This window comes from Carcharhinus amblyrhynchos, chromosome 22 (genome assembly GCF_965287045.1).
Source record: "Carcharhinus amblyrhynchos chromosome 22, sCarAmb.v2.hapA, whole genome shotgun sequence".
Classification (NCBI taxonomy): domain Eukaryota; kingdom Metazoa; phylum Chordata; class Chondrichthyes; order Carcharhiniformes; family Carcharhinidae; genus Carcharhinus; species Carcharhinus amblyrhynchos.
In genome coordinates this window covers 6,698,374-6,710,733 of record NC_137345.1, presented here as the reverse complement: position 1 = coordinate 6,710,733, position 12,360 = coordinate 6,698,374, and the positions used below count along the sequence as shown (strand labels likewise).

General features: G+C 44.9%; 1 protein-coding gene across 2 annotated transcripts in view; it reads right to left on the bottom strand.

Moving 5' to 3' along the window:
• Positions 1-7,555: 7,555 nt before the first annotated feature.
• rbbp5 (retinoblastoma binding protein 5) overlaps positions 7,556-12,360 on the bottom strand; it is a 35,535-nt gene continuing 30,730 nt past the window's right edge. For both annotated transcript variants that reach the window (XM_080209751.1, XM_080209752.1), the window contains exon 15: positions 7,556-11,590. In XM_080209751.1, coding sequence (XP_080065877.1) covers positions 11,562-11,590 — 29 coding nt within the window. In that variant the 3' untranslated portion in view covers positions 7,556-11,561. The remainder of the gene's footprint in view (positions 11,591-12,360) is intronic.

Here is a 12,360-nt window from a genome sequence, read left to right as displayed (position 1 = left end):
TTTGCACGTTCTCCCCGTGTTTCCTCCAGGTGCTCCAGTTTCCTCCCGCCCTCCAAAGATGTGCGGGTTAGGTGGATTGGCCATTGCTAAATTGGCCATAGTTTCAGGGGGATTAGTAAGGTAAATGTGTGGGGTTATGGGAACAGGGCCTAAGTGGGAGTGTGGTCGTTGCAGACTCGATGGGCTGAATGGCCTCCTTCTGCACTGTTAGGGATTCTATGAAGGCAAGAAGCCGTGTGTACATTTTTTTAAAATATGGAAAGCAAGATTGGGAAATCACAGTTTTCGCTCTGACGTTTGCTTTATTGGTTACCAATGCTAATGATGTGGAGATGCTGGCGTTGGACTGGGGTGGGCACGGTAAGAAGCCTCACAACACCAGGTTAAAGTCCAACAGGTTTATTTGGTAGCACGAACTTTCAGTGTGTCACTCCATCATCAGGTGAACAACTCTTCATCACCTGAAGAAGGAGCGACACTCCAAAAGCTCGTGCTACCAGATAAACCTGTTGGGCTTTAACCTGGTGTCCTGAGGCGTTTTACTGTTTCAATACTTATCCAAAGGACACACCATAGTCATTGTCCCTGAGCATGGGAAACAGACATTGTGGAGGGTGTTGGGAGGGGTAGGATTCAATGGGCTCGAATTAAAAGGCACTATAGGGATTCTATAACATTTTTGGTCTCTGGCTTACATTTTGAGGAACTTCTATTTTGCCTCTCAGTAAAATGCATTGCCCTGTCCATTAGTATCTTTTTTAAGTCATTTCTTTCTGGGTGAGTTTAAGGCTTGGGGACGGAGCCTTAAAATCAGAAACAGGGGAGGAGGGGGTGAAAATCATCTTCTTGTAAAAAGTGGGGGGAGAGGGGCTGAAACTATCCTGCAGGAAGCAGTGAATTCAAACTCAATTGATCATTTTACATGTGAGATTAGTTGAAGTTCTTGGCCAGCAACACTAATTGTTGTGGACCAGGTAAATGGAGTTCAGATACAAATAAGGATAGAATAACAAATAGGATGATTCAAAGATACAGGTGAATTACTCAAAACGGCATCATCGCAAGTGAGCAAGTAAATTAACTACGCAGCAAAGCTCTGGAGTTATCTCCACGGGTGTAGAATGGAACAGGAGTGAAGTTTATGTTGAATTTGTGAAGGGCATGACTCAGCCACTGTACTGTGCACACAGTCCCCATCTCAGAAAAGAACAGTGAAGTACTGGAGAAACTTGTGTAAAATATTGACAAGGATGGTGCTATTGGGAAAGGTTGAGTAGTTTGGAGCTTTGTTCTTTACCAAAGAAAAGAATTCTTGAGTTACCATCTGTGCAGAGTCTGCACATTCCCTCCCGTGTCTGCGTAGGTTTCCTCCGGGTGCTCCAGTTTCCTTCTACAGTCGGAAAGACATGCTGATTAGGGTGCATTGGCCATGCTAAATTCTCCCTCAGTGTACCCAAACAGGTGCCAGAGTGTGGCGACTGGGGGATTTTCACAGTAACTTCATTGCAGTGGAAACCGGAGCACCCGGAGGAAACCCACGCAGACACGGGGAGAATGTGCAAACTCCACACCGACAGAATTATTTCCTTTGGTGAAGAACACAGCCCCAGTCTTTCCCAATAGCTATAACCTCTCAGTTCTGGCACCATCCCTGTCAATCTTTTTCACACTTTTTTCCGGTATTCCACTGTTCTTTTCAGAGACGGCGACACTAGGCGGGATTTTACGGCCTTCTTCGTCCCGAAACCATAAAGTTCTGCCTGAGGTCAACAGGCCTTTCCATTATCTGCCCCGCGCCCAATCCGATTCCCGCGCTGGGCGTGGCAGTAAAATTCCAGTCTGTGATTAGATGCACGGTTAAGCATTGCTAATCGCATCTCATTATCCCAGCCTGGTCATTCCTTTCACAAATTCAACATAAATTTCGCTCCTTTTGAACTCTATATCCATGGAAATAACTCCGGAGCTTTATTGCATAACTAATTGGCTTGCTCACTTATGTGACAGAGGTGTTAGGAATTATGAATGTATTGGACAGAGTAGATGGGAAAAGAATCAATACAAAATAATTACCAATAAATCCAAGAGGAAAATACGGAGGTAGCTCTTCACTCCGAGTGGCTAGAACAAGCTACCACTTGACACGGCTGAAGCATTTTATTTGATTTACTGACTGGGAGAATCACTGAGGCCAGCATTTACTCACAGAATCCCAACAGTGCAGGAGGCGGCCATTTGGCCCATCAAGCCTGCACCAAGAACAATCAAGGCCCTATCCCTGTAACCCCACATATTTACCCTGCTAAACTCCCTGACACTAAGGGGCAATTTAGCATGGCCAATCAACCCAACTCGCACATCTTTGGACTGCAGGAGGAAACTGGAGCACCTGGAGGAAACTCACGCCCAACTCCAACTGCCCTTGAGGTGGTGATAGGAGGTTTTTTTTAATTTATTTGTGGGACATGGGTGTCGCTGGCTATTGCCCATTCCTAGTTGCCTAAGGATAGTTGGAGAGTCAACCACATTGCTGTGGCTCTGGAATCACATATAGGCCAGCCAGGTAAGGATGGAAGATTTCCTTCCCTCGAGGACAATAGTGAACCAGATGGGTTTTTCCGACAATGGTTTCACGATCATCAGTAGATTCTTAATTCCAGATATTTTTTATTGAATTCAAATTCCATCATCTACTGCGGTGGGATTCGAACCCGGATCCCCAGAACATTAGCTGAGTTTCTGGATTAATGGTCTAGCGATACCACTGGGTCATCCCCTCCCCTGAAGTGTCCCACCACACCCCAGATACAGGATTTGGATACAAGTGGACTGAAGTTCTGATTCAGCACTTCATTTACTCACCTTTATGATAATCATCCATGGTGTCTTTGTTCCCTTCAATAGGAAGATTTTGAAGAGATATTTATCCGTCGTCACAATCCCTCTTGCGATCTTCCACACAAAGGTGAAGTCGGATGATCCCAAACTTTTGATGGTCGCATCCAAGCAGCTGATGCTGACGGTGGTCCCCACCGTGGCAGTTTTGGCGATCAGGCCACAGTCTTCATTGACCAGACACAAGGTAGTTGTCGACTGGCAGTTACTGGCGTGCGCCTCTTTGTCGATCTCACAGTAAAATTCGGACCGCCAGCCCAGGCCACAGGTTTTGCTACAGGGGCTGGCGCTCAGCAGTAAGAGTCCTTTGATCGTGGCGTTCTCCCATTCCGGCGGCAGGGTGCTAACGTCTTGGCAGGTGGCCAGCTGAATCAGGAAAAGCGAAGAGACAAGGGCGAGATAGATAGCGGCACACAGGACTGGCATTTCTTTAAAGGGGAAGAGGCGGGGGGGGCAGGGTTAGGGCTGTGGATATTCCAATTTTAACAAGTCTTTATTACATCAACCATCAACACAATGGAGCTCTGGGGACAATGGAACTGAGGTTACACCATGATAACATGAGTAAGGCTATGGATGCACAAAACAACTGCTGAGAATTTGATGCCAAAGAGTAAGAGTAAACAAGGGGCATACATGCGGAGGGTCGTGCGAGGGCTGCTCTTGGACGTTGCTTCAAGAGTTGCCTAGTGCTTCACGTCGTTAGTGTACGCTTAAACTGGACCAGCTGACGGGCATGACAGCTCAGTGACTATCACTGTTTGCTGTGCAGATACATGGATTTGGGCCAGCGTCTGTGGGAGTTTGCACGTTCTCCCCGTGCTTGCGTGGGTTTTCTCCGGGTGCTCCGGTTTCCTCCCACACCCCAAACACGTGCTCTTAGGCTGATTGGTGTTAACAAATTGTCCCTAAATTGGTCATCCCTCAATCTGGCTATGGTTCCTTTATTGTGGAGTCTAATAGGCGTAGACAAAGGTCGTAGGTAGAAGAGGGCACTCACAATGTTAAAACAGCGGCGTGGGCTCGTTGGGCCGAAGGGCCTGTTTCCCATGCTGTGTTGTTCTTTGTTCAAGTCGGTGGGCCATTTATTCAAATTGAATGGTGCAGCAACTTAAGGTTGTAATTAGATGCCCAGGTAAGCATTGTTAATCATGCCTCATTATCCCAGTCGTATAGCTCACTTCACAAAAATGGGACTCTACCTAATGCCCCATCAGTGAAACACATTGACCAGTGAGTGGTATTTGTGTAAAAAATAAAAGCAAATTACTGCGGATGCTGGAATCTGAAACCACAAGGAAAAAATGCTGGAAAACCTCTGCAGGTCTGGCAGCAACTGTAAGGAGAGAAAAGAATTGACGTTTCGAGTCCAGATGATCCTCTGTCCAAGCTGATCAGGCAGAGGGTTATCTGGACTCGAAACGTCAGCTCTTTTCTCTCCTTACAGATGCTGCCAGAGCTGCTGAGTAGCACTTGTGTGATAGGCCACAAATTAAACTCCTCTTATAAAGTTAAATCCCAAGCATCTCAGTTTACACGCACTTTTTAATGGAGAGAAGTTTATTCTTGCCAAACAAGCTCTCTGACACTGAAAATTAACCATTACACTTGGAGTCTCATTCCATTTTTGATTTGATTTGTCACATGCATACAGTGAAAAGTATTGTTTCTTGCACACCATGCAGATAAAGCATACCGCTCATAGAGAAGGAAAGGAGAGAGTACAGAATGTGGTGTTACAATCATAGCTAGGGTGTAGAGAAAGATCAGCTTAATATAAGGTTCAAAAGTCTGATGGCAGCAGGGAAGAAGCTATTCTTGAGTCGACTGGTACATGATCTCAGACTTCTGTATCTTTTGCTTGATGGAAGACGGTGGAAGAGATTATGTCCAGGGTGCGTGGGGTCCTTGATTATGCTGGCTGGCTGCAAAGTGTAGGCAGAGTCGATGGATGGGAGGCTGGTTTGCGTGATGGACTGGGCATTGTTCACAACCCTTTCATGCAGCCTTGATCAGAGCAGGAGCCGTACCAAGCTGTGATACAACCAGGAAGATTGATTTCTATGGTCCAGCTGTAAAAACTGCAGGGAGTTGTAGCAGACATGTCAAATTTCCTTAGCCTCCTGAGAAAGTAGAGGTGTTGGTGCGTTTTCGTAACTATAGCATCGGCATAGAGGGACCAGGACAGGTTGTTAGTGATCTGGACACCTAGAAACTTGAAGCTCTCGAACGTTTCCACTTCGTCTCCATTGACGTAGGCAGGGGCACGTTCTCCACTATATTTCCTGAAGTCGATGACAATCTCTTTGTTTTACTGACATTCAGGGACAGATTATTTTCATCGCACCATCTCACCTGATTCTCTCTTTCCTGTACTCTGCCTCATCACTGAAGTCCGGCACACTACAGTGGTACCATCAGCAAACTTAAAAATGGAATTGGAAAGGAATTTGACCACATGATGATAGTTGTATAAGTATAGTAAGGGGCTAAGGACACAGCCTTGCGGGGCACCAGTGTTGAGGATATTCGTGGAGGAGTTGGTGCCACCTATCCTTATTCATTGTAGCCTGTGGGTTAGGAAGTCTAGGATCCAGTCTCAGAGGGAGGAGCTGAGGCCCAGGGCACAGAGTTTGAAGATGAGTTTTGTAGGAATAATGTTGAAGGCCGAGCTGTAGTCAATAAATAAGGGTCTGACATGGGTGTCTTTGTTATCCAGGTGTTCCAGGGTTGAGTTCAGGGCCAGGGAGATGGCATCTGCTGTGGACCTGTTGTACTGATAAATACTGTGAACAGCTCAGCCCCAAGTACTGATTCCTGTGGTACCCCACTAGTCACAGCCTGCCAATGTGAGGATGACCTGTTTATTCCTATTCTCTTCTCTGCCTGCTAGCCAATCCTCAGTCCAAGACAGCACATTGCCTCTTTTACCATATGCTTTTACCTTGATCAAACACCCATGGGGAACTTTTATCAAAGGCCATTTGAAAATCTAAATATACGACATCCATCAACTCCCCTTTACCAGTTTTATGAGTAACGCCCTCACAAAGGCTCAAGTTCATCAAACATGATTTCCCATTCATAGAGCCACAGTGTCCAAGTGCCCATATATAACATTCTTCATAATAGATTCCAGCATTTTTCCCTATGACTGATGTAAGGCTAACAGGTCTATAAGTTCCTGGTTTTCACTCTCCTTCACTTAAATACTGGGGTGAGATTTGTTACTTCCCAAACTTTTGGAACTTTTCCAGGATTTTGGAAGATGATCACAAGAGCATGCACCACCTCTATAGCAAACCTCTTTCAACACTCTGGGATGCATAATATTAGGTTCCAGGGACTGTTAAAGTTTATGTATTCGTGTCACAAGTAAGCTTACGTTAACACTGCAATGAAGACACTTTGAAAATCCTCTAGTCGCCACACTCCGGCGCCTGTTCGGGTACACGGAGGGAGAATTTAGCATGGCCAGTGCACCTAACCGGCACGTCTTTCAGACTGTGGGAGGAAACCCACACAGACACAGAGAACATGCAGGCTCTGTAAAAACATTGACCCAAGCTGGGAATCCAATCCGGGTCCCTAGCGCTGTGAGGCAGCAGTGCTAACCACTGTACTACCCTTAACGGATGGATCAGAAATCCCAAAATACATCATGAAGCCAGAATAGACCTCAACAGTTTTCTATTTTGGCATTAGTATGAGGATAAGATGTTTCACTCCAGGTGTGATTCTATTGACACACAAGGAAACTTTTATCAAAACAAGCTTTATTTATCAATACAGTTAACTATAACAAATAAATTGGCTTAATTTTTACCAATTGAAATAGTTAAACATGACAGAACACAATCTTAACTGATAACCTATCTCTATTAGTTGAAATTCAAGCAATATTCTTCTTATAGACTTAAACGCCTCTTCAAAATCAGTTAGCAAAACACAGGCTTACATGCTTGTATTTGGGCTGCCAGTCCTCAAGCCTCCAGAATAGCTCTGGGGAGAGGGGGAGAGAGAGAGAGAGAGAGAGAGAGAGAGACCAATTTCTCCTAGCAGGTCCCAAACAGCAGCCGCCAGAGAGAGAAAAAGGGAGAAAGAGAGACCTCTTGCTTCTTTCAGAACCCAGCAGTAACTGGGCATTTTCCCCTGCAAACTTAGCTTCTCCTCTTAGGCACATGGCTGTCAATCAACCTAATCAAAACCCTATTCTGAAACCTCAGGAGAAAAAGAAACACAAACAAAAATGCATTAATTCAGATGAAAACACACACATTCCTGGATAAAATCAATCATTAGACTAGATTCTCAGCATGCGAGCTACCCGGTGCCCAGACAAACTGGCAGCACGTTAAACCAAGCTGAATTTTAAACATACCCTTTGTAAGAGACACATTATAAATAAAATTCTTAAAGGCACAGTACCATCACACCTATCATATTTCAGTCATATTTATTTCTCCAATACCTTCTTGCTTATACTAATTTCCTTCGACTTCTCTTTCTCCCTATTCCCTTGCATCTCGACAGCACCCAATCTCTTGGGCAAGAACAAATGAATTTTCAGGTCAAGGGCTCACTAAGCATGTCTGTTCATAACCCACTGGTACAACTTACTGATAGTAGAAACTCTTATTAAAAAAAGTGCCAAACTCACTTAAAACCAGGTAATGTTTATTATTTACAGGAATAAAAAACACTATACACAATTGCGCAAACCATCCTTGCATTTGTGTTCTGTACAATGACACTGGTTACCAAATATCAGGTCACCTCAACACACTCCAGTCAATGACACATTTCCTTGAAAAGAAATGATCTGGACGCAACAGAGCATCGAGCAAGTATTGTTCCATCAACATTTTCTTTTTTAAAAATCATTACAAAACAGCCCAATTCCCAAATGGAAGAGACAGTTTCACAACAGCAGCTGTTAACAAGGCCAGGGACTGCTGGGTCTAAGACGTGGTATTTCTTACTAGCCAAAGGGACACACACCAGTGGCATCAGGCTACAGCGTCCCCAGCAGAAGGAACAGCAAGTGTCTAGCCTTGAAATGGCAATGTCACAGGACGAATCTGGAACTCTTGTCAGGCCTTCTCTGAAGGGGTCATTCATCATCGAAAAGATCATAACCAAACGCACTCATCCCAAAGTATCCACTAACCAGATTTTGATACCATCAGTTTCCTTTTTTTGTTAAAAGCGCAGCAGTACTTTCTTCTCTCTGCATACAAGTGCCTTGTTGTTTATCTTCCTCGAGTCAAACAGAAACACTGGATTTTTGGAACAATTCAGAAAATGGACCATTTCTTAAGAATGAAAATAGCAAATCAAGCGACTGATTGTTGCTGCAAACAAGATACCGCTTAATACGCCTACTGCTGTGTGGAAGGAACTAAATGGATTGCACTTATCTACTCTCTGCCTCGTGCTCTCTCCTGTTAAAGCAGGTTTACATAAACGGGTATAATTTTAAATGGTAAGAGAACAAAGAGAAACCATATGGTGAGAATACAGAGCTCACAAAGTTTGTTAAGCTTATTTGTTAGTGTCGCAAGTAGGCTTACATTCACACTGCGATGAACGTACTGTGAAAATCCCCTATTCAACACACTCTGTTGCCTGTTCGGGGATCGAACCTGGTTCCCTGGTGCTGTGAGGCAGCAGTGCTAACCAACCAACCTAACCTAACCACACATCTTTGTGGAGTGTGGGAGGAAACCCACGTGGACATGGAGAAAACGTGCAGACTCCACACAGAGTGGCCCAAGCTGAGAATCGAACCCCCAAGTTCCTGGCGCTGTGAGGCAGCAGCACTAACCACTGTGCCACTCCAGCATGGACCAGACAATGGATCTGTTGGGTCAAATGGGCTGGTTTCAGTGCTGTAAATTGAATTGTTAATCATTCTACTTAGATTTAAAGGGCACACATTTCACTGCGACTATTCACCTTTTTATTTAAAAGTATACAACTGCTAGGATGGATCTTGTTCGCTGCTTTGAGATGGTGCTCAGTGGAATCTGAACAGAAATTATTTTGCCATAACCATTCAAAATGGAGCTCTGCGATTTTGCAACTGAGTCACAAGTTTAATGCATTAGAGAAATGGAACCACAGTTCATTCAGAGAATCCCTACAATGCAGAAGGAGGCCATTTTGCCCATCAAGTCTACACTGACCACATTCCCATCCAAGCCCTATTCCTGTAACCTCACTTATTTACTCTGCTAATCCCCCTGACACTAAGGGTCAATTTAGCATGAACAATCAACCTAACCTGCACATTTTTGCACTACGGGAAGAAACAGGAGCACTCAGAGGTAACCTATGCAGACACATGGAGAACGTGCAAACTCCACAAAGGCAGTGACTTGAGGCCGGAATTGAACTCATGTTCCTGGCACTGTGAGGCAGCACTGCTAACCACTGTGCCACCCTCAAGGCATGCCTTGGGTAGCTTGACCTGGATGAGACAACAGTGTGACTTTCAGAACCATTCAGCACATTACTATGCAAGTCATACTTTTGGTCTATTTTTCTGGGATTGGGGACCTGAAGGCGTGATGATGTGTTTGCCCCACTGCATGCAGTACGTGAATGCTGCTTTTTTTCCAGTGAGCAGAAACTCCAGAACCAAGTCACTTCAAACAACCACTGGTTTTACTGGAAGGAAAAAAACCAAAGTAAGTTAACACAAAGGAAAGTTGTGTCCCAGACAGGAAAGAAAGCAACAATGCTGCAAAATAACCATGCAGTTTCTCTCTGTTTGCCCAGGAGCTTTGGATGTTTGTACATGGGGTTAGGTTTTGATTTTCTGTGCTACATGATGTACAGTACCAGTAGTAGGGCGAGGCTCACGTTCTAGGAATCATGGGGCTTGAATATGCACCTATGGGCACCTGGGGGGGGGTAAAGTGATAAAGTAGTGTGCGTGAGGATCTTTGGATTGTTTGTGAATTGGAATGGGAAAGAGGGAGCATGTTACATTTTGCATATGAACACATCCACCCACTCATTAGCTATGACATGTGGGTCTGGTCAAGTGATGAGTTCTTGTAGAGCATCGTGAAACTTTGAAACAGTTCTTCATTCTTCCATTCATGAAGTTGAATAAATGAGAATTAATCAAAAGATTTAATCGTCAGAGAATCATAGGAAGTTTTTTTCAGACATATATAAATTAAATTGCAGTTTACTATCATATGTTCTGACTTTGCCCTTAGATTTTGGGTGACTTTTCTTGTCCTCTACATGATGAACAATGGAGGGTGATGGAACATTCGCATTTGAATCCTTAAGACCTTAAATTTATTCAAGCTGTGACCCTGACAGTACTTTCCTGGGCTGACTCTCCCAGAGTAACCCTGGCAGTGCTCTCCAGGACTTCCCAAGATTAGTGGGAAAGACAGCTTATCAACATGGGCACAGTTCTGGCATTCGCCTCCTCTGTGCCTTCGTGATCCCTGACCTTATTCCTTCCATGCTGGGGTGGTAGAAATTTGAGACAGGAAGGCCCATAGTAGAGATGGTCCAAATGACTTCCGTGTCTTAGGGAGCGCATTTACAGCTAGGCAGGCTTCGAGACCACTGGCCTTTTGGACGCTGATCCAGCTCACCTTCCACTGGGTGTATCGACCGTGCACTCCAACTTCAGTCTCCATTTGGAGCAAAATTGTGGCCAGACTGCCATCATCTGCCGGTCTCCCACCAGAGTTATACCAGCGGAAACCCTGGAGGAATTTCAGGCCCTCACGGTTGGGGGTTGGGGGGGGGCGCGTAGAGTTACAACAGTGTACCGATTAGGTACAGCCTGCCCTTTTTGGTACAGATTGGTAGGACTGGGAAGAGAGCAACTGGTCCTGCTGCCTGAGGCAGAGAGCACTGCAGAGTGGACGTGCTAGACTTAGAAAGTGTAGGGGCAAAATAAAGATACAAAAATAAAGGCCAACGTCCACTTCAATAAAGGCATCAGTTATAGCCCAAAATGGTTAAACAGCCCAGCTCACGGGACAAAAGAATAAAAAAGCAAAAGCTACAATATTTAGCCTCTCAGTGTCAGCTTGTCGTACAGCGATACAAAAGATATTCATCTAATTAGAATACAAACACTCAGGCATCTAAGAATTACCACAAATAGTTTGTTTAAAACAGTGTAAGTGGATAAGCAGAGACTTCCAGCCTCAGGAACCGGACTGCTTGGATCTCCCCAGTGAACTTGACCAGTCTTGCGATGTAAGTGATCTCTTGCAGCCCATCGATAGTTACTTCGAATGTGGATAAAAGAAACCAAAAATAGTTTTGTGCGCTTTGCCGTACCTCGCTCTCGCTTGAGTCATGAGTGCCTTTCTGCTATGGTTCCAAATGAAATTAACGCCACCATGTAACACATGAAGACAGAAATTACACATCAGCGCGAGTTTCCTGGTGATCCAGCCAAATATCTTCAGTTGACTTATTTTTTTTCCAATGCCCATAGTTTGAGGAGGGATGAAGGGACCATCCACATCCACTCCTGAAGGTTCATGAAGGTTCCTTTAATGCCTTGGCCGACAAACTGACCAAGAGCCACACTCTTTCTAGATGCTGCATCGTACCGCTAAAAAAGTACGAAGGCAGCGCGACAATTTCAGGGATGAAGAATCATCATCGCCCAACGTTCACAGTAGGTCTGAAATAACTCCACCTCCTGAAAGCCCCAAAAAAGAGAGGAAAGGGGAATTACAACTGAGGCAGTTAATGGAACAGCAAAAATGAAACCAAGGTCTCACAACGAGTGTATTTTCCCAATTCCAGCCACAAACCGACACAAAATTAACTTGCTCATCTACTGGCATTCGTATGACAGTGGTTTTCAAATATGGGTTCATAAATTAATAACTAGTGAACGATGGAGGAGAACTCTATCAAGTGAAAGAGGTGAGAGGGCAAATGGTTCACACACACCTCTCTCTCTCGCGAACAAAACTGCATCAAACGAGGGGGGTGCAGATCTGGAAACTGGGAGAAATGTAATGATGCTGATGATGGATTCTGAATACGGTTTCATAGAATCCCTACAGTGCAGGAGGTGGTCATTCAGGCCCATCGAGCCTGCGTGAATAGGAACCCACCCCTATTCCCGTAATCCCACACATTTACCCTACTACACCCCCTAACACTAGAGTCAATTTAGCATGGCCAATTCATCTATCCCTGTAAACCCCATATATTGATCCTATTAATCTTCCTGACACTAATGGACAGTTTATCGTGGCCAGTTCGCCTAACTCTCACATCTTTGGAATGTGGGAGGAAACCAGAGCACCCGGAGGAAACCCACGCAAACAGTGATGGGTACGGGGAGAACTTGCAAACTCCAGACAGACAGTGACCCAAGCCGGGAATCGAACCCAGGTCCCTGGTGCTGAGGGGCAGCAGCACTAACCACTGTGCTGCCCTCAAAAGACTTGAAGGATT